The 21,835-nt window shown below is 38.3% G+C and overlaps 1 protein-coding gene across 2 annotated transcripts in view; it reads left to right on the top strand.

The window, feature by feature from the left end:
* Positions 1-21,835, top strand: part of SMIM14 (small integral membrane protein 14) — a 44,781-nt gene extending 22,946 nt beyond the window's left edge. For both annotated transcript variants that reach the window (XM_054824149.1, XM_054824151.1), the window contains exons 3-5: positions 10,558-10,606; positions 17,902-18,050; positions 18,647-21,835. In XM_054824149.1, the coding sequence (XP_054680124.1) occupies positions 10,558-10,606; positions 17,902-18,050; positions 18,647-18,679 (231 nt within the window). In that variant the 3' untranslated portion in view covers positions 18,680-21,835. The remainder of the gene's footprint in view (positions 1-10,557; positions 10,607-17,901; positions 18,051-18,646) is intronic.

Raw genomic sequence — 21,835 nt, 5'->3', positions numbered from 1 at the left:
ATAGCATTGTTTAAATCTCTACTTGAAATGCAGACTTCATCTTGTCATTACAATTAATGCTTATACAATTAAAAAAAAAAAGCTATTGTCATTTAAACTCTTCTTCCTCTCTGCTATTAGCAACACCACAGAATTACAAACAAGAAAGCTGTTTTTTTAAAAGCCTAACTCTTACTAAGCTACATGGCTTGATTATTTTTCTGTCCTTTGTTTTGCTTGACTAAACAGGGATTTGTTTTATTGAGGTTTTTTTTTCTTCTTAATGTATGATACCGTGAAGATTTTGTAGACAGTGGACTGTATATCTCTAATGTGCATGATAGTTTAAAAGATTTTTTGCTGCTTATTATGTTAACTGGGAGATACTGTTTAAACCCACAGTTCTTATATATGCATACTTAAGTGGCATTGAATTCTGTTATGCTGAATGTTCTATCATTTTCCTGAAGTGGATTTTTTCAGGGTTCTCCTTGGTGTCAAAATATGAAAATTTTGCACATGGTAAACTTCTGTAGTATGGCCACTGTAAATAATAAGCAAATATTATGATTTCCAAATATTCCTAGGAAACAATAGAAATCTAAAGTCTTCGGCTGTATCTTCATAAACATAATTTCTAGTATGTAATACCCGTGGCAACATCTGTTATGATTTGGTGGTGTTGTGTAACAATTTGACTATTGTATGTCGGGCTCACTGTTTACTCTATGGATATAGCAGATAATTGGGAACTTCCATAAGAGGAAGTAAGCATAGAAGAAAAATATCATAAGACTTTCCATCCTCTGCAGATACACAAGAGTTGTCAAAAGACAATGACAGATCTGTTAGCTAGTATGACTTTATCTCCTGTTCAGTCTCCTCCATCTGCAAAACTTATTTTGACAAGAAGAGCCAAAGTTCAAGAATGAAGAGCAACAAACGACATCAAGTACTTCAATGAGGGGGACTCTGTCAGACAGGGGGCCGGTTGTTTGAAAGAGTCATGGTGAAGGACATTCTGTGCTATCCAAAGGAAATGGTTCCTGTCGTAGTTGTGGCAGAAGATAGCAAATCTCTGGAAAAGAATGATGTTATATTTAAACCTTTTTATTTCCCTTTTTTCCACTTCTTTTGTAAAATAAAAATCTGATTGCACTATGTTACTCCTCCAGACTTTGATGCTCTCTGAGTAAGCATGGCTGATCTGTGGAGTATCTTAGCCCAAGGCTCAGTTCAAGGCTGAAAACTAGAGTGAAAACACAGTGTGTGGGGGGATAATTATACATAGTGCATCTTCCATCAAGCCTGAGAGCCGTGTATGACTAAGAGTGGCCAGAAATGTCAAAGCAAGCCAGTTACACACATAACTTTGTATGATGTAAACATCCTCCCCCCTCCCCTTCTGATACAGTATTATTTACTTTACAGAAAGTGTGACTTTAGAATTCTCTCATACTAGTTTCTATGAAAATGAGCAACATGTTCTTTAACCCATAACATTTCTCTTCTGTATTATGAAAGGACCCATTTTGATGAACTGCCAGCAGTTCTACTGTAGAGATTTGATGGCCTTACAGACCTCCGTGGGAATTACAACCTTGTGTTTTGTTCTTCTGTAGCTAATTGCAAAGTAATGGCCCATGTCTTATAACAACTTATGTTGTTATACCAGAAGACTTGAATGTCTCAGAAACTCTGGGGGATGCAAAGCAAATCATTCTTTATTTTAATCTCTCTTGTATTTTGAGGTGTCACTAGATTGCAACAGTTGCAAATTCTCAACTATTTCGATGCAATTGGTTCAAACACTCCTGTGAACCAAGTTTCTACATAATTCTCTTGGCCAGGTCATTTTAGTCTTACTATTATAAACTGGCATAGTCTGAAATAGTATTCAGCATAGCCATGAATCTTGGCTGAGGGAGACCTTGTGCAAACAGCACAGAATAAGCACAGATGACTAAAATAGATCTGTGTTGTGTGCTGCAAATGGTTGCAAAGCTCTCAAGATGTCAGCACAGCTAAGCCCGACTTAAATGGTCCCTCAGGCAACCAGCAAAAGCAAGTTACCCTACTGACGTAGCCTTCTACGTCTGTAGAAGTTCTGGAACAGCAGAACTATACCAAATACATTTGTGATAATTTAAAGTGACCTCCTAAATATGGAAGTTGCCCTGGAGACTTCTTACATGTGTTCCATGGCATCTGTTTTCTAATTATTTTTTTTTAATAGCAGTTGCTACTGCTTCTAGTCTATACACCAAGAGCAGGAAATTGCATTTGGCTCTCACTTGACCCTTTTTTCCCAGTTCAAGCTGGTTGAAAAAGGACCTTTCCCAACAGTTGAACCTTAGGTTGCTCATTAGGACAAAGAAGCTGTCCTTCTGAGATGCAGGGGGAAAGACTCGGTGCACCTCTGAAGGCAGCGGGCCAAAAGAATAAAACACAAGGTTGGAGTGGCAGGGTGTGAGCCTGTTCCTGAGCACTCTTGCTCCACTGGCTCCCATTTTCCCACCTTCACTGGGTGCTCAAGGTGCTGGTGTTGCATAGGTTAAGGCCCCCACAGAATTAATGTGCTGCTAATGGTCTTTAAGCTAGACATTAGTTCTAGATCAAGCAGTTTAAATGGAGATTATTTTCTAGGCAGGTAAGTGGATGTTTAAAACAAATGAAAAGAAGCCATGAAAAATGGTGTCCACTCAGGTCTGTGTCCCATGGAGACCATTTTTTCCTATAAGGGGTTAGGTATAAGTACTGAACTGGAAGTTGAAGGTGCCTGTCATTCTTTGCATTTTCCATTCCTCATCTTTGTAGTGTGGTGGAAGCTGCTGCTTCTTAAGCAGTAGATAGATAGATAGATAGGTAGATAGATAGATAGATAGATAGATAGATATTAAAAAAAATCTCAGTGATACCTCATGACCACCTCAAAGCAAGCATAGTGTAACAGTATTGCAAGCAGTGTAGAAAATTATGCATTGAAAATTCTGTCAGCTTGATATTCCAGAAGTAATTAATAGCTGTAACCTGTATTATGAATGGCTGAACTGTGTTGGATGATCAGAGCTGTGCTGTAGCCATCTAATTTGAGGAAAAAGGAGAAAATTATGCTTTTTCTCTCAGGCCACGTGTGGACGTAATCAACGCTTAGAGCAAACTGTACTTATCTGTTGGAACTCCTAGTTCTAAGCCTTTTCCTCAAGGCTGTCTACGTGGGAGTACCCTTTTCACTTGCTAATATGCATCATTTTGCAGAAGATACTCAACTGTTTGTTAAAAAAACCCATGTGTATTCTGGTTTTGTATTTTAGATATGTTTGCTAATGCCCTCTTGGGACATCTGTGTATGTTCATGATTGTTTTTTGATGCCTCTATAGTAATATTGTGTAATATTCTATCTTATCCATTTATTGTCTAGTATTTCATGTAGTCAGAGATGCATGTGCTCCTTGTAATGATCCTGATTATCACACTGCTGCATCTTCTTTGCCCGGACTCTCCCTGTTCTAAATTCCTTCTGCTTTGCATTCACTAAAAGTAGGATGCCAGTGATATCCCAGGTCCTCAAGGCCAGCAAATTATAAAATGAAGTACCAATAAAAGCCATGCAATTGTAGGAAAGGGAGGGAAGTGTGGAAAAGGGGGGTCTATATGATGCTGAGGTGAAACAGCAATCCCAGGAGAAATGAAAAAATAAAATGAAGAATGAGTTCTGGCCTGAATCGGGGCTCCTGTTTGCACAGGGGTCACTCTGACTTATCTGCTGCATCTTCCTCCATAGAATTTCATGTCTTTTAGTATGAAAGTTAATGTTCTCCCTCTGTCATAACTGGCTGATGGTTCTGGGCCTTAAGAGTTGGTTTGTAATCTAGGAACATTATTCTGAAAGGTACCAACCATTCTTCTCTCTCATTTGCCATGAGAGAGAAAGTTGTTGCCTCACAGGACTGAACTCCTTTTTTTTATCGCAGACTGTTATTCTCTCGTTGTATGAACAATAATTTATTTTATTTTAATTCTGCATATGCTTATAGAAAATGTAGGAGTGGGGAAGGCAGTGTTCACTTTTTCCTTGTTTATTCCTCTAAGAGAAGCTAATATAGTGTATGACACAATTTAATTCCATCAGTATGCCCTTCTTTTCCCCTTATTTTTCTCTTATTTCTCTTGGCCAGCTTGTAGCAGAATAATGCATGTAGGTGTCATTTTTTGCATCTTTAAATCTGAACTCTATGGATAATGCTACAATTCAGTTTGCAACCTGGCCTATCCTGCCACAGCAATTTATTTATCGTAGTGTTTACTAAGTCATTTATATACTTTGGACAGAACAGATGTGGCTGCCAACAAAGCTTAAACAGTGATTTCATTACTCAGAAGCATGAGAACACAATCGGGTGTATGCCATGGTGTTGGCATCTTCTGACATCATTGGGGAGAAAAAGCAGAGCTTACAACTGGTCTAAATTGCAAAAAAGTATTTTCACAAGGGATGATATTTTGCCCTTGTTATCACATAAAATTTTCTATCATATCTATTTATGATTCCATTTTAAATTTACTTTTATTCTTAGGGTAAATGACCATATCAAGTTAGTTATTTGTCCTTGCTTTCCTACTTATCTATCCTTTTCATTGCCACCATTATCCATTTCTGCTCTGTTATCTTTGCACCTAATTTATCTGTTTCTTTCACACAATTCTCTGGGCTTTCTTCCATCACAATTTTTTGTATGGCGATCTTTTTCCATTCATGTCTTTTCTGAAGACTTATTTCTGCTTTGAGCTGTCTCAAAAGTTACTCTAAAAGGCAATTATTTTAATTCCCTCTACATAAATTATTTTCATCTCATCTGCCATTCACACTAGACTTCACTGATTATTGCACTGTGTTCCTGCCACTAGTCCTGGTGTTCTTGTTTTGTTACCTTTTTATTACACCATTTCTGGAGTTGGAAAGTGCTTTTCGGCAGGGATTATGCCATTATTTTTTCTGAAAAATGACAAACTGGTGAGCTGTCTGATCATTGCTATCTTCCTGATATTTGTATGCTTTGTCTTTTTTTTTTTTTAACTCTTAAAAAGAAAAAAGTGTTCATACTGGATAGAAACTCTTTTTTCAGGCAAGATGCTATTGACTTCAATAAAAAAAATTCAAATTGTCTGAGCAGAGATTGCAGCACCAGTCCCAGGGTTTGTGAGACTGTTGAACTCTGGGGTAGCAAATTCTGAAAACTCATCTGAAGAGTTTCAGAAAACTCCTCTAAAGAAGCAGCAAGGGAATTGGCACAAGAACAAGTTACTGTGAAGGTAGGCAGAAGTCTAAATTTCCTTCTCCACAGTAGCTATCTGTGATGAGCGGTAAATGCAAAGTAGCTTAACTTCTTTTACAGGAAGACTGAAATGATCCCAGTAGCTGAGATCACCGTATTGGAAAGACAAGTCCTCTGTTTAGCTAGATGAGCCTGTTTCACTGGGCTTACTGTTTCACTTGGACTTCAGTGATTTTGTGGGGCAGCTAACATGCAGTAAAAGTTCACACCCTTTTTTAACCACACAGTGGCATGTTTGTTTGCCCATAGTAGTTTTGCACATGAAAAAAAGTAGAGTCTTCACTTAATATAGTGACTTTACAAAAAAGTTTCCAGAGGCCAATAGCAGTGTACCTTTACTGTGACTCTTCACATTTTGTTCACAGCTGGGGATTGTGAGAAGTGGTGGCTCTCATTGCTAAAAACCGTGCAGGCTCCTAGCAGAAGCAGGATCTGTTGTAAGAGTAGCAGCAGGACACAGTCAGGTTTCAGGTATGCTTGATGGGTAGGTGCTGTTGATCCACAAGATGGCATGTTAAAACTGTTCTTTATATATAGTGTCAAAGGAGCGGGATCTAAGCACGGTTGTGTTAGTGTGAACTGGGTCTAAAAACTCTGTCCTGTGGAAGAAGGAAAAAAAAGAAAGGAAGAGCTATTTCAAATTTGAACAGGGAGCCATTTTAAATGTGTTCTTTTTAATTTTGCAATGCAAAATTTCAGTGTCATGGGGAAAGAGCGAGGAAAAGCCCCTTTCTCTCTTACCACTCAAAGTAACTTGATTTCTTTTCTTCTTGGCATTGTGTTTGGTTTACATTCAAAGTATGTCAGTAAGGGGACACTGATTTGCTGTAATTCAGCCACTGGTGCCTCCCAGTTCCGAGAACTTCTGAGGGGCTTCGTAGAAACCAAATATTCGTATTGACCAAGGGTTCTTGTGGTGTGGGGATTATTAATTTAAATTATTTTAACTTAAGCTATTCAAGATTTTAAATGTACTTGGAGGGAAGTTCACCGTTATATTTTAAATAATGTGCATTTATAATTAGTATTTTTACTTACATTGCCTGCAAGTTTGCATTGTATTAAACCTGAAAATTTCGGAGCCTTTTTAGCTCCCTTTTAGCTTTCATGCTATTTACAATTTGTGTTTACTTCATTTTGGACAATAAAAGATAAATTAGTTCATTTTTTGGCTCACATGCACTAGGCCATTTATTGTATTTGGATGACAAACTGCACAGAGAATGTTAAAATTCAGATATAATCCTCTTCATTTAAATGGAAGAAAATAATAATTTCTATAAATATTTAGGTTTGTAACATTTTTCATTCTCTTGTTGAATAAGCCCCATTGTTTCACTCACCTAATTTCTGTGTTCTTTTTAAGGGCCTCTTCCAGTATATACTGAAAACCATGAAAAGGCTATTGCTGGCTTTAGCAGGTGTTAGATCAGGCAGTCAACTATTAATCTTCCACTAAATTCACATTTTTGACAACACAAGGATCTCTGAAATATGAATAAAACCAAAACCACCATTAATAATATTGCCCATAAGGATGTAAGAGTTAACATATTCTAAGAATTACTTCTCTATTCAGATTTTTCTCATCAACTCTGTAGTGTTCCCAGTCTGAAAAACATTGAGTGTATTTGAAAAGCCTTTTTCAGGGTTTTGTTGAGAAGAGGGAAGGTCTAGTTCAGCTTTTTACTGTTATTCCACAAACTTGGATCCAAACTCCCCCTCCACATTGGAATAGAAAATCCGAATACAAAGGACTGTTTATTTCCAGACCCTGATAATTGAATGATGAATTGATGATTGAAATGTCTCGCATTCCATTTTTTTCCAACAGTTGTATGTCCCTTAAGGGTGTAGTTACCAAGAGAGAGCTAATTGGTAGAAGGAGCATTCTTGTTTCAGCAAAAGGTATTACCTTACCCAGCCATTCAACTTACGTAAGCATTTCTTACGTGTGCCGGAATCGTTTCTCGTCTTTTGACTAATTGAGTGACCGCAAGGGATCAGATTTGTATTGAGCTAGGAACTAGTTCACCCAAGTGAATTGAGAAGAATATGTTTTTACTGCTGCTCGTTTTCCATCACCTGCCATGTTTCATCCCAAGAGAACAATATGCCACCTGACACTGAGCTGTTAAAAACAGATTTGTTACCTGGCACCCTGGCTTACAGGGCCCTCCTAGAGCTTCTGCTGGTGGATTACTGATGTTTTGCATGTGCTTGTAGTCGGGAGGGGAAGTGAGCATGTGAAGGTATTTGAGTGTGGTTTTTATCATGCGATCTATGGCTTCTTAAAACCTATTTGAGTCTATGAGTGGTCCTGTTCTGACCAAATCTTCTCCAGCACAAGTAGTTTATATAAGAAATTTTTATATTACCTGGAATAGTTAAGAAATATTTGTATTGCTGGATGTGAATGTAGCAGAGACTATGAAGTGTCATTTTTTTAGGTGGGATCTTTAAATCTGCATGATTATGTGATTATGTATTGTTTTCAATTTAGAGGAATTTCATAGAAATTATAAAAAATGCAGGGTTTTCATACTTTTGAGGTAATTTGAGGTTTCTAAACCTACCTTGTACAGTTAGTTTCTAAATCCCTGTGAAAAAAATGGAGTATTTGTTGTCCAAGCCTTCTGGAAAGCATAGCCCTATTATCAGACAAAGTACAGATGGCTCTGTGCTTTGTAAAGGTTCCTCTGTACATCATTCCTCCATACATAAGCAGACTTTTTTCCTTATTGGCAGGATATAATTTAATATAAGAGCATTTTTTCAGCAGAGATTTGTAGAGCAACTCCTAATGGTGTTTTTCTTCAGACTACTTGCTTACTGTAATATTTCTGTGATCGATGCTTCCAGCAGTACTTTTGATTCTAAGGTCTTGGAGTCTGCCCTGTCTTTTGAGAAGTTACCAAGGGTGCCCGAAGGATTAAACTCAGTATCTGAGTGCAACCTCTGGGCACACAAAATCTCAGGTATTTAATACTTATTGTGACTTCATCAGGTGGCCTACTACATCAACAGGCATTTCCAGACAGTGTGCAGGCTTTTCGTGAAGAAATGGTCAAGGGAACAGTGAAGGACAAAGCGTGGTGTGATAGTGGTCACCCCTGAGACTGCTCTTCAGGAAAGGCCTAGCTGTAGCCACAATCTCTTTCTGTTGTTAAATAAGCTTCTCTGGTGGTTCACGTATTCATGTCAGTCAAAGCTGGAGCTCCATCTTTTTTTTTTTTTTCATGGTAGCAGTGGAAGCCTGTCTGGTAGGCAGGTGAAGGAACAGGATGTTAAGAGCAAGAGAAAGTACATGCACCATTTTTTGACATGGCTTTTATAGAAACGTTAATTGCGTGGGTTTAAAAAAGTTGTATTTGGACAAAGTGTGACACTTGGAATGGGAGATAACTAATATTGTGGCTAGAACACTCCAAGGCAGTGTTGCCTGTCTGGGCAAACTAGATACGCTGTGTGAGTACTAGCCATCCTGGGGACAGAGGCATAACGAGATGCTATATGCTTCTTGATCTATATGATGTTTCTGATCATATACCTATTACTCATTTTAATTCTGGGCATCATTCTGTGTTGCTGCAAGCTGTGTATTACAGATTAGGGATTATAAATTAAACCCCCTCCAGAGTTAAACCCTTAAACAAACAGAAGGTAAGTATGTTGCTGATCTCTTTAAAATGTAGGTACAGTGATATCCAGTTTTCCCAGTTCAGGAATCTCTCAGTGTCAGATATTCCAAATCAGTACTATTGCTAATGTAAAACCTCCCCTTTGAGAATGAATCCCAAAGTTTGAAAATAAAATGAGCTTTTACTTTTATATAAGAAGGGCAGGAAATATGCATAGTTTGATAGATTTTTTTTTTTTAATAAGGTAAGTAGAAGTCTTTTGTTTGAATCTCCCCAACTGTTTTTTTAAACTATAGAAATAGCTGAAAGGTTAGATCCAGCCTTCCCAGTACTTCCTAAGGAACTTCTTTGTAGTGTCACTAAATTTGCTAGCAGATCTTAATATATTAATGAAAGAATGAAGGTGATAATTTTTTTTTCTTTCTCAAATGCATCAGTCATTGAAAATCATTATGATAAAGGAAGGAGATTAAACTTTTCCAAATGTCTTCCTCCTTCAGTTGCTCATCTGTTTCCTTGACGTGCTTTGCATAACATTATGACTACTTAAAGCAAATCAGTTATGCCAATACAAGGGGAAATTGGGTTTGTAGAAATTATTCACGTATTTTTTTCATGAGGAACATAATCTTTTCTTCTCTTTTACATTTGTATATATTTACACTGATAATAAACAGATTAGCCTGTTGTGACAGGAAGTGTTGAGATTTGTGACACTACTGTGATATAAAACCTGTCAAAAAGCAAATGTCAGTTCCAACCAAGGCATTATAACAATTCTGTACTTTTAACAACTTTTGTTATTAATCAGTGTAGTTTACCTAAGCAGAGGAAGAACCTATTTCCATAATAGAGCAGATTAAATCCCATCCATTTAGCCTCTCTGTGCCTGATAAAGAATGTGATATTTGCCTTTCTTTTTTGACTCTGTCATCTGTAAAATAGTTATACTGATTTGCAGGTTATCCAGTTAGCAAGCTTACCTAGTCTGTAAATGTAAATAGTCATTACAGTTGCTAAAAGCATGTTAAATTTTTCCCCATCAGAAAAAGAAAATTCAGTAAAATACATATTGAAATCTGCCTTTAAAAAAAGATCTTAGGTGGAAAAAATAGGAATTGCTCAGTTTAAATATGAAATTTTAATTCAGCTTCTCTGTGCATAACCGTTATCACATTCTGATCATTTATTGTTATGTAATCACAGAGTATCTTAATGTTACTCAATCTAGATAATAACAGTAACACCTATCCACTATAAATCCCAAAATGTGCATAGAAAGCATATCTGTATCTAACAATGTCTATATCACTATAGTTTTTTAACTTGAATTTTAAAAGGTATTCGGTGGCTGCAACCTGTGTGGAAGCAATAGCACTTTAGTCAGGTGATTTAAAGGTATTATGTAAATAGTGTTTGGAAACTACATCCATACCTGGGATTCTCCACACACCATAAGCCAAGTATGATGCAGTAAAGAATCAGTCATAATCTTCCTTATCTCAAACTTGTGCTCTGACATTGTGCTAAATCACAATTTCGGTAAAAGGTGACCAAGTCTCATTGCTAAGTGTCATGCCTTTCTTTTTCTCTGTTTCAGCTGCGACAATCCCAGTCGTACTGCACAGACACAGAATGCCTTCAGGAACGTGAGTAACTATCGAGATCAGGTGCATGGAAGTAAAATAAACAGTAGTAATTAAAATACAGTCTGACTGGTTTTTAAAATGCAGCTGTTGATTTAATGTTATAGGAACGTATTACATGAAATCAAATACTACAGTACTAAAACTGTTATGTGGGGGAGGTAATTTCTGAGTGTCTGTGATGCAGATTAACAGTGGTATATTGGAAGCATCGTATGGAAGCAGCAATGGTGAGCAGGCTGGAGGTATCAGTATACCAGCAGGACTATTCACTGGGCCCCAAGTGTTACTGAATCTTACCATTAGCCTCCAAATAGGATGATTTCAATTTTTCTCCAAGGAGAAAATTTGGAGGGGGCTTTATTTGTCCTCCTTACAGTCATAGCAGCCTAACCAGTGAAGGCTGGATATTCAGCACAGACCCCCGCATGTACACTTGTTCATGGCTGGAGCTGAGTAATTACTGTCAGTACTGTGAACCCTCTACTCCACTGTGAGGGGGAGGTGATTCCCCACCAGCTCTGACTGATAAGTTGATATACACCGTGACTGCCTTTGTGTTTGACTCGGTGGCTGTGTAGTTAATGAAGCAGAGTACTGATGTGTACACTTCCTTGAAATCTGCTGTGAAATACATCCAAAAAGCTCTCCCAAATGGTGAACATAACTAAGACAGTCAAACGTTACCAGCATCTGCAGGGAAGCATAGCTGTGCAGAGGTTATGCAGTAATGTAAGCTTGCCCTGAGGCGCTCTGTTTACACTTTTCATGGTCTAGAGGGAACATCGCCAAATGGTTATAAATAAAAATGAAGTGGATCTGGTTTTCTTATATTGCTTTACCAATTGAGCATATGATCTCACTCAATTTGCATCAAGACTACTGTAATGCCCGGAGGGAGCAAAGAGCACCTGAGCAGTGTTCCTGGAAGCAGGAGCTGCTGGTGCCTGTGTCTTCTACGAGTTTAGGAGCAGGGCAGTCAAGGTTTCCAGGATCCTGGGGAGAGGGCATGCTGCCTACATTCAGTCTCATGTTCCTCCTTCTTCACTCCCCAGTAAAACCTGTTTAGAGATGGGCATCTAGCTTGGACTTGCACTGTGACCTCCCAGTGTGAAACAGTCCCAGATTCGTTGCCATGGTGGGCTGAAGGGGAAAAGCTATGAGATTTCCCATATAACCCCTGAAAAAAAGTGGAGTGCCCATGTGCCATAACAGTGCTGCTGGCTTTACTCTTTCTTTAAGGGCTTTCCAAGTTATGCTGTGTGTCTGTGACTTCCAGCACCCCTCCCCTCCCAAATACACCTATCGTAGGGCAGACTTTTTCATCTCCCACATATCAGGCTTCTATGTCTGGGGTTTTTTTTAATTCATAGGCATGTAGGGGAGGGAAAGAGGCAGGTGACAGGAGACAGAATATTTTCTGTATTAGAAGTGCAGCTTTCTGAGCTTTAGTCCACAGTCAAAAAACCAAGCAATGGTAGGTCATTCTCACCCAAGCCTTGGGAGTCTTGGCTCATCAATATTTATGAAGCTCTTAGGGTACAGACTGTGTAAATGAGCAAGTTCTGTTACGTGTGGGCACAAAGCTTGTGGGATAGCTTTCATGCTACCAAGCTATAGTACAGTGGGGATGTGAATGGTTTGCGGCAAATAGCTTTCTATCCTGAAAGAGATCCTTGCAATAACTGTCTGTGCAGATGCAAGCAATTTGGCAGCAATTGTTCCAAACCAGTGGTTTGTTTCAAAAACCAAAGCAAAAATTATAGAGTAAATCCTCTCCTACGTTATTATATTGCTTTAAATTTAGTTCCAGCAAAGGTATTTTTCTGCTGATGCAACGACACTGACTGCCTATTTGTCAGATTATTTTGTGATGCTTCTGTGATTCTGTGCTTGGGCCAACGTGAACTCTGTAAGACTCCCAGGAGTCAAAGGCAAAAACAAACAGATTGAGCCTGGAGAAGCTTCTAGAGATGTTTTCAGAGACAGATTAAAACAAGTCTGGGCCAGTCATCTGTCCATTGCTTCATCTCGTTCTGATGAGCTTATTTTCGAGGTGAGTCTCCTCTTCCCTAGGTCCCACAGCTCCATTTCCTGTTACTTGCTGACTTTGATTCCTCATTTCAGGACCTTGATATGAAGAAGCTTGTTTCACTCCCACCCGTTTGCTCATTCCCAGAATTTGGTCTTCCTTCTGGAAGCGCAGCTGGGAATGTTGTCATACACAGATTCTTAAGTTGTAAGGTTGTGGAATAACTGATGAGATGTATGTGGTTTTGTTTTGGGAAATGTCATGGCTGTGTTTCAGCCAGTGTCACAGCAGCGTCATGTTATGCTGTCGCTACCAGCTGGAAGTTCTCAGAAACACCCTGCATTGATTCTTCCTGAGCACACTTTATTTTTTCAACCCTTGATTTCAGATCTTTTTGAGATTTTTGGAGCCAGATCAAAGCAGTAGCACCAAGGCGCTCTCATTCGCATTTTTTTATTAGCTCCAAATTCTTATTTATGGTCGTTGGCACCATTATACTGTAGTGACTACCCTGCAGAGAGTTTCCTGCCAGGGTCAAGACCATTGCTTTTGGATTTGTACTCCTACATGCAGGAGGATATGAGCACTGCTTCAGAGAGCGTTTGGGTGCTCTGCTTGATGGCTGTTCCTCTGCTGGTTCTCCATCAGAATATCTGCTATGACGGTAAAGCATGTATCAGACTCTGATGACTGTTCCCTCCATTTCAGTGCATGCCTTGGAGAAAAAAGGCTGCAAGTCTTGAATATGCAACACATTTAATATTCTGTTGGGATTGTTTCTGCTCAGCAAATCAGAAGATCTTACAGTTTCCCTTGAAATGAGGAATAAGAGCGATAATTTTTTTCTGAATTCTGACTAATGCAAGTGAAGCAGGGAAGATTTCTCTGAAGTGTACTGAGCTGTTCTGATGGCTCATGGTCCTTCGCAGTCAGCCTTCATGTCAAAGGAAATGAGGGGCCATCGTCTGAGTTTTTTCTCTGTGTTCTAGCAATTCCCAGATGTTGTGACCTGGATTCATATTTGCAACACTATTCTCAGTGCTCTGCTAGCTTGTAATATGGTCAGAGATGACTGTCTCAAATACTGTCTACTCCCAAATTTTTATGTATTTAAAAATGAATGCGTATCAGTGATTCATCTTGAGTTGTACTCATCTAGGGGAGTCACAGCAGCCTAACCTAACTGCATGAAATGTCTGCCAACTCTTCCCTCCCCTTTTTGGTAATTCCCTTCTCCCTTCCTCCGCTCAAGTCCTTTTGGGCTTTCTTCAGTTTCCTTATCCCTGCCTTTGAGAGTGTCTGCTGAAGATCTCCAGGCTCTTTGTCTCCTCTGATGATTCATCTGTAAGATACCTCTCTTCATACGGTTTCCTACCTTTCTTTCACAGAACAGGCAAGGCTGAAAAAAAGAAACTGAAAAGAAGGCACAAGTCAGAGAGCATGCTTTTGTCTTCCCGCATGCAGATGTTAAACAGTAAAAAGCTGAAGATCCAAAAGGAGATATTTCTGCCATGAGAGGGCAGACCAAAAGCACCATGGGGAATATATTTTAGCAGTAAAAGAAATGCAATCTTTCCTCTTTTTCTTTAGAGTAGAACCTCACTCTGAATGAAAAATAGCACTTTAAGAGGAGAACTAAGTTCATGCAAGGAGTATTTAACAAGGGCATTTATTAATTTTAATATTGTATTTTTGAGATTTCAGTTGCACAACCAGGAGGTGGTTGACCTTTAATCTTTAGAAATTATTTTTACCAAATTCATCATTTTAGTAGCTTTGACTGCCTTCTAGTAGAACATTCAATGAGGTGGCAAATCTTCTGTCACAGAAGATTATTTTTTCCCTTCCCATTTCTCTGCAAGAGAAGACTAGTTTATGTGGCTTAGTCTCTGTTTCTGTAGGAAAAAGCAAACCAAAGAACTGTATCTCCTATGTGGAGCAACAGATAGGATTCACCATAGTCATTAGCTCCCATGGAAGTTTATCCCACAGTCTCAGACCAGCCCCTCATAACGCCTTCTCCTGCACAGAGATAATTCAGGCATGATGTAAAAAAATTCCAGGTAAGCAGAGGGGCAGAACTGTTCACAGGCTTCATTCAGAAGTACATGGATATATAGGTATGCTGATCCCAGGGCACCAGATACTCTGAAAATAAAGACCTTGGGCTGGATTTGGTGTTGTGTGGAAAGGCAGGTTAGAGACTGTAAGTTTTTATGTCACTCAGTGACATGGGAATATGTACTGTCAGTGTCTCCCAGGCACTGGAGATTAATAACCAGATCCATGCATTAAAATGGATGGTGGCAGGGACATTCAGCTGTGAGGTCAGAACAGGACAATCTTCCAGCCATCTGGAAATATTAAAAAAAATCATCCACTGGTGCTCTTATTGGATAGCCATTACTCTTCAAGGAATCAAAAAACCACTTCTAAATTACCTGCAAAAATATCAATTATAGGTAAAAGCACTGTGGCTGTGAACTCTTAAAAATAAGATTTTTTTCTTCTGCCCATCAGCATAAATTCCATCCTGCTTGGTTTCAGCTTCACTCAACTATTCTTTATCCATAAACTGGTTTTATCTGAATATTTTGTGATCTCAGTGATGGAGGTCTTTATAGCAAAAGATTGTCATCTTCTACATATTATTGCTCCCAGTAGCTGAAACAGCTTCTTCTCTGTTCTCTTGATTTGTGATGCAAAGCTTTGAAAAGTGTGATTCACCCCAGCTATGTGAGATTTTGCTTATCCTCATCTCCTTATGTCAGGAGATTAAAGTAACAGATTCTGAAGTATCTCACGTCCTTATTAAAACACATGGTCATTTGTGAGAGATGTGGGTTTAATGGTACTTGAATAGCGTAAACAGTTTTGTGGCTGTTCTAGTATCTGCCATGCTTTGAGTAGGTAGTACGGGGCCAAGCTGTTGTCTCGCTTAACTTAGTTTAGAACATGTTTCAGCACATTTGGTTCCATCCAAACCATATTACAACGCAGGCTGAATAGAAATTGTGTCTTGCACAAACGCCTGTGGTTTTCCTGTATGGTTCCTTCTGCTCCCTTCCTTGACCTGTAGCATGAGCTGACCTAGCAGCATTGACTTACCCCAAATCTTGTTTAAGCATGGACCCTAAGTATACTATGGTTCAGCAAAAATTCCAGAGGACACCCTATAACTGTTTCTCGGCATTGTATGGGGAATCCAGCCTAACAGGTGATCTGAATTTTCAGTGTTCTACTGCCAAAGCAGGTACCTAAGGCTGTCTTAAGTGCTGCTAAAGGTAGTCTCAGGTTGGCTACTAATGTTGTCTGGAAGCCCCAAAATAAAGCAGTTGTTCTTTTCATGCTAAATTATATGCTACTTTACTGGATTGCATATATAGAGGTCATCCAAAAATTAAAATATTTGATATATCATGTTGATAATATTTTCCCTCAACACAACTGCAGATCTAAACTCTTACGTGCACAATTCCATATGCTTTCTGAATCAATTATATGTTAGAGTTTAATGAATTGGAGGCTGTAGCATTTTAATTTATTTTCTTTGTGCTGTACCTTCTCCTATACAGCACCCTTTATTCACTCAGATCTCTAAAAGAATTGTCACTTGTAATTGTGTATACTTCTAATCATAAAATTCCTCTGCATTAGCAGCTTCTCGAGTTTTGAAATGTCTGCGTTTTGGACACGTAAAAGGCAAGAGCTGTATGGCAGATTCATTTGCTCATACAAGTTAATGGTGGTGTTTGTGCTTTGAGAACCATGAACTTCTATAATACATCTTTTCTTCTTCTCTGGTATTTTTGAGTGCATGTGATGTCAGTAAAGAACATCAGTCCAACAGCCCCAAGTCTTATTCACAGAATAGTAGCATCGTGACTGGCGCAGCTGTGAGCTTCCACACAGAGCCCCTCTGCTGTGTCTTAGCTGTGTTATGAAGAAACCACTTTCATAGAAGAACCTCCATTAAAAGCTCTACCCAGTGCAACAGTGATGGGGATGGTTCTTTGGTATCAGCATTAACCCTCAAGGAAATAACTGGCTCCAACAGTTCACTGGGTATCTAGCAAATGTTAAATAAGAACAACTTCCAACTGGAACTGAATCCAGACTTGACTGAATAATGAGATGATCCAAATGAGCTAACTGAAAAAATCTGATGGATATGGGTGTCTCTGTGGCATTTCTCCAGATGTTAAAGTTTTCAACTTGTGTAATAAAATAGAATAGCTCTTCTCTTTCTGAAGGTTATTCATTATAGCTTTGTATTAATTGATCATCTAGATCATTAATGAAGATGTTAGGTCTTTAGATACTGTTGTAAATGAAGCCATGTAAGTACCATAGGTAATTAACTATACATTGGTTTACACTTCAGCTGACAACATTAGTTGTAGAGGAGAAAAGTTGTTCTTTTCAGATGTGCATGTATTTGCAAGAGTTTCTTGATCCAAAAAGTCCGACCAGCCGTCTCCAGTCTGAGGGGATTTTCTCAGTTTTATTTCCATGCTTTGATGTCTCAGCCATTCTGTATGGAAATTAGGTGTAAAATTTTTATATTGCATTCCTGGGCTTCACTTCTCCTTGTATCTCCTCAGCATTTTTTTGCCTCTCCTGACAGCTATGTTTTCCTTGATGCTATCAGAAATAGCACGTGACCTGGATGATCAGTCATGGAGATCTGGCATATTGACACTGACACTTGTTTGAACAAACTCTCAATAAATAACTTACAGTAGCCAACAAAATTATAACCATTAGTTTGCTCCCTTCTTACTAGAATTAGCGTGTTCTCTGTGTGGGGCCTAACAATGGAGTGTGAGCTTTCATCTTTTTAGTCTTATTCTTTTATTTGTTAGAGGCAAAAAATGAACACCAACATACAGATGGGTTTTTTTCCTACATAAATATATTTTGCATCAAGTTTGATTTCTTAAACACAACGCATGTGTTTATCATCTCCAGTTCATTAGGAGTTAATGTGAACTAAGAAATATTCATGATAATTCTGAGAATTCCAGTGAAAAATTATGAAATAGATTCTCTTTTCAAAGGGATAAGAAATGTGATAAAAGAAACAGTGTAACACTAACCAAGAATTACTTGTCTCAAAGCCAAAAGGAAGGACTAATCATAAAACTCAATTGAAAAATACTTCAGGTTTTTTTTTCCTGAGACTCATGTTGCATTTTTGTTTTCATTTTGGGGAAAGAACTCTGCTGTCACTCTGTGTTATAACTTAAGTTTTCCTTGTCTGTAGTGCCAGGACCAAATTCCTCCAGTGACAATGGCATCAGCTTTGCCATGATAATGATGGCCTGGGTGGTGATTGCACTTGTCTTGTTCTTACTGAGACCTAGTAATCTGAGAGGATCCAACACAGCCGGAAAGCCAACCAGCCCACATAACGTAAGTGCGTCTGAAAGTGCCCTGCAGAGACTCTACAGTAGCTTAAGTGTATTTGGTTTTAACACACACTATCTTACAGTCATTTTTTCCTTACTTTTTTTCCCCCTGTATTTTCTTGGAGCTCCACGAACAGTGAAAATGAGTAAAACCAAAGTGAAAGTAGAATCACGAAGGCCAACTTCGTGGCCTGCCAAGGCTTGCCATGGGATGGAGCAGGCAGGGATGTCTGAATGTGGGATAGTGTCCTCTGGACACTGGCTGTCCCTGGTTGGAGCTGCCTCCTGCCTTCTTATGTACAAGAGGAAAATCACAGCTTTTAGAGGAGTCAGTAAACAAAATTACAGCATGAAACTAGGAAGGTGGTCTTTGTCCTGGATGTGGGATCATGGAAAAATCCCTGTCGATACAGGAAATGGTATTGTTCTTTGATGCTCATTTACTCTGAATATTGAGATACTGAAAGATCTTAAAGCACAATGTAACTCTTCTGAGTTCTTCTACTGCTAAATCCTCTTATGTGAAGCACTGTTCCTAATCCTGTACGTGGGTTGTTTTTTTTGTTTTTTTTTTTTCTTTTCCTCCTTCCATCCCCCTAGGGACAAGAACCACCAGCCCCACCAGTGGACTAGAGCATTCAGCATTGGGAAAGTTCAGCAGCTAAAACCTAGCACGACCAAATGAACGAAGTGACCAGATTACTCCTAAACCCCGTTCAATACTGCTTTCTTTTCTCATTTATATAGAGCAGAATTATCATTCAGCAGTTCCCTTCATGAACTGCTTTTAGCGATTTCAATTTCAAGTTAATTTTTGCTTTGTATGTTATTACAATTCCTAGTAGATTGCAATTTGAATAATGATAAGGCATTGCAGGGGTTTTTTGGTTGTTACCATTACTGTGGACATTCTACTCAGTCTCTTTCTATTACAATGATCTTAATTTCTTTGCAGTGATTTCTAATATGCATTGAAAGAAAAAGAAAATCCCTGTGCATCTGTAATAATGGAAGGTTACTGACCTTCCTTCAGATTAATCCATATTTTTTCTCCAGTATGCTTTTGAGAGTTATATTATGGTTGCAACTATTAGCTTAGTTATGTGGTGAAAAATTGAAATTATTTTATACTTGCCCTGGGTTCAGAGCAGCTTTTAGTCTGGTCTTTGGACCACTAACATAGTTTTCAGGGTTGTTGGCAAAAACATGGATTGTCCACTAGAATTATACTATATGCGTGTGTGTGTGTGCGCGCGCGTAAAGAAGTGAATGTGATAATTGCCACTGTCAAAGCTTTGACATATATATTGGGAACTTTACACAAAAGATTATACCACCAAAAAAGAAATTAATTTAATCTTGCTGATTAATAAATTATATATCTTATTCAATGTGTTGTCAAAAAAATGTATTCCAAAAATTGATTTGTTTACTTATAGACTTCATGAAAAGAGGAATTCAGTGAGAAGAACTTGGTAGAATTTTCTGTCCTGGTATAGTCTTTTAATAATTGGTATCTTAACAAGTTTTTAGCCATGATGTAATGTATATTGGACAGGATGAAGTCATACCAAGAGGTTACTAACTTTTGGTATACAACATATACTGGATATTCAGGTTTTTTCACCTGTATGTTATCAGCAATTCTTAACATTTCATCCTTATCTACTGGTTGTAATTGTAGAATAACAAACTTGCAGGTGACTACATACGGCATGTCTTTTCCCTCTAATATTTTTGTGTATGTGTGGTGCGTTTATGTGTGCGTATGTGTGGCTGTGCACGTGCCTGTGCACATCTCCCATTGTAGCAAGTGGGAATGACTTTTTTATGTACATTAATTTAAGAACCTTTTAAAGATGTACAGAAAAGTGACACTGTATATTTTTCTTGATCAATTTGAAAAATTGATGAGAATAATGTAAAGAACATTTTTATGTTACCAACATGAAGCTTCTTTCCATAAAGGTCAGTAGAACAGACGTATGGGAATTCAAAGCCTTACTCTACAAACCTTTATTTCATGAGGACTTTAGTTACAGAGCTGAAGGGACTAACTGTTAAGATGCATAAAGGTTTGTATTAACGGGCTCTAACAAAAATCTCACATCAGATCCCATGGTTGACAGATGCAGGGTTTTCCTCCTCAGGGTAAATGGCAGGCCAGCTAAGCCTCCTTGTAAAGGTACAGCGTAGACCTGAAGAAAGGCTTCTGTAATTTGATGTAACTGCCCTTGGAATTTCTGTGGAATAGTGTGCTCCCGAGCATAGGAGCATGTGTTAAAAAATAAAAAAAAAATTAAAGAAACTAAGATTGGGCCAGGCGCTCTCAGTGACATCAGTGCAGTGCCATGTAAAGCAATGGAGCTGCAGCAGAGGAGCTGAGAGAATTTGTCCTATTACGTCTAATGGTGTACAGGCCACAAACACTGTGTAAAGATGACACTGGGACAAGCGATCTGACTGTGCTTGCTTTTTGCCTTCTGTGTACATTTATGTTTGGGACACTGTTTTGAATAGAACAAGTAATACAGCGTCATTTTGTTGAAGCAACAAGAAAATATATATAATCTCCTACAATGACCTTTTCTCCAAGAATTTTTGGCCAGGATTCTTCACTATTGGATGCATAAAACAGGCTTCCAGCTGATTAGAAAGCCAACTGAAGCGGGCTTCATTTCAGACAGAGCGCCACTCTTCATCCTATTGGAAGCTGGTGAGATTTACGGCAGATGCTCCTCACTTGGGAGGATCAGTCTCACTTTACTTAAATGTCGGTGTATGTATTTATAAAGCTCACCATGCGCACCCAGCTCTAACAGTCTTGGCAAATGAACTTTTTGTTCAGAGTGATGTTGTGTTTTACATTTAAATGAACTGTCTTTGCTTGAAATTCTTCTAAGTAATTGTCCCAGTGATTTTATACATGTATGCTTTCCTCATGTAAATTGCTATTTTAAATTTTCTATGTAAAAGAAAAAACATTGGAAATATTTTATTGTAAAATGTTTTAGTGAAGAGCCAGGCCACTATCCCACGTCAAAATGTATGCCTTTTAAATTCAGATAATCTCTCCAAGATGTAACCTTCAGATCACCACTCTTAATTAAAATAAAAGTAACTAATTGTAGGACTGTATTTTGCCACTCTTATTCATGTTAAATAGTGCCTTACTCATCAAGTAGTTGCACTGAAGTTTGTGGGACTACTCTGAGATAATGTACTAGTAGCAGCTTTAGTAAGGGTGGCAGAAATCTGGCCTTTAGTGATGTAGTTTGCGATGAAATAATTGTATCATGGTTACAGATGTTTATGTAAATTTTGCAAAGAAGTGTGGAAGAGATTAGTGGTATGTGAAGCTTCAGGATATGATTAATTCCGTAATGAGGGTTTTAAGCTTGGTTAGTAAGAGATGCAAGTTGTAGCAACTTGGGAAGTAGGGAGGGAAGTTTACAATTATACCTTAGCTTAGAACTTTGTTAAAACAATAGTATTTTTAGAGTCTGCTTAACACAATTATTATACTCTGAAATGAGAAATCATATGTATTCATGTATTGTCTGCAGATCACTTAGCCTTGTAATGTTCATGATTGAAAAAGGAAGAGTGATGATGTGATGTACCTAATGTAAATCGGTGATTTAAAATGTCTGAATTATGCCAAACAAAAAATCATCTGTGCCATTTGCGGTTTCCTAGTAATCTTTTACTGAGTACTTGGATTGGGATAAAGGGCTTGTACTATGCACTTTTTATTGACTTAACAAAATAAATAGCAATCGTTAGTAA

The sequence above is a fragment of the Grus americana genome, chromosome 4 (genome assembly GCF_028858705.1).
Source record: "Grus americana isolate bGruAme1 chromosome 4, bGruAme1.mat, whole genome shotgun sequence".
Classification (NCBI taxonomy): Eukaryota; Metazoa; Chordata; class Aves; order Gruiformes; family Gruidae; genus Grus; species Grus americana.
The sequence above is the reverse complement of the archived record's forward strand: the minus strand, read 5'-3'. Positions and strand labels throughout refer to the sequence as shown.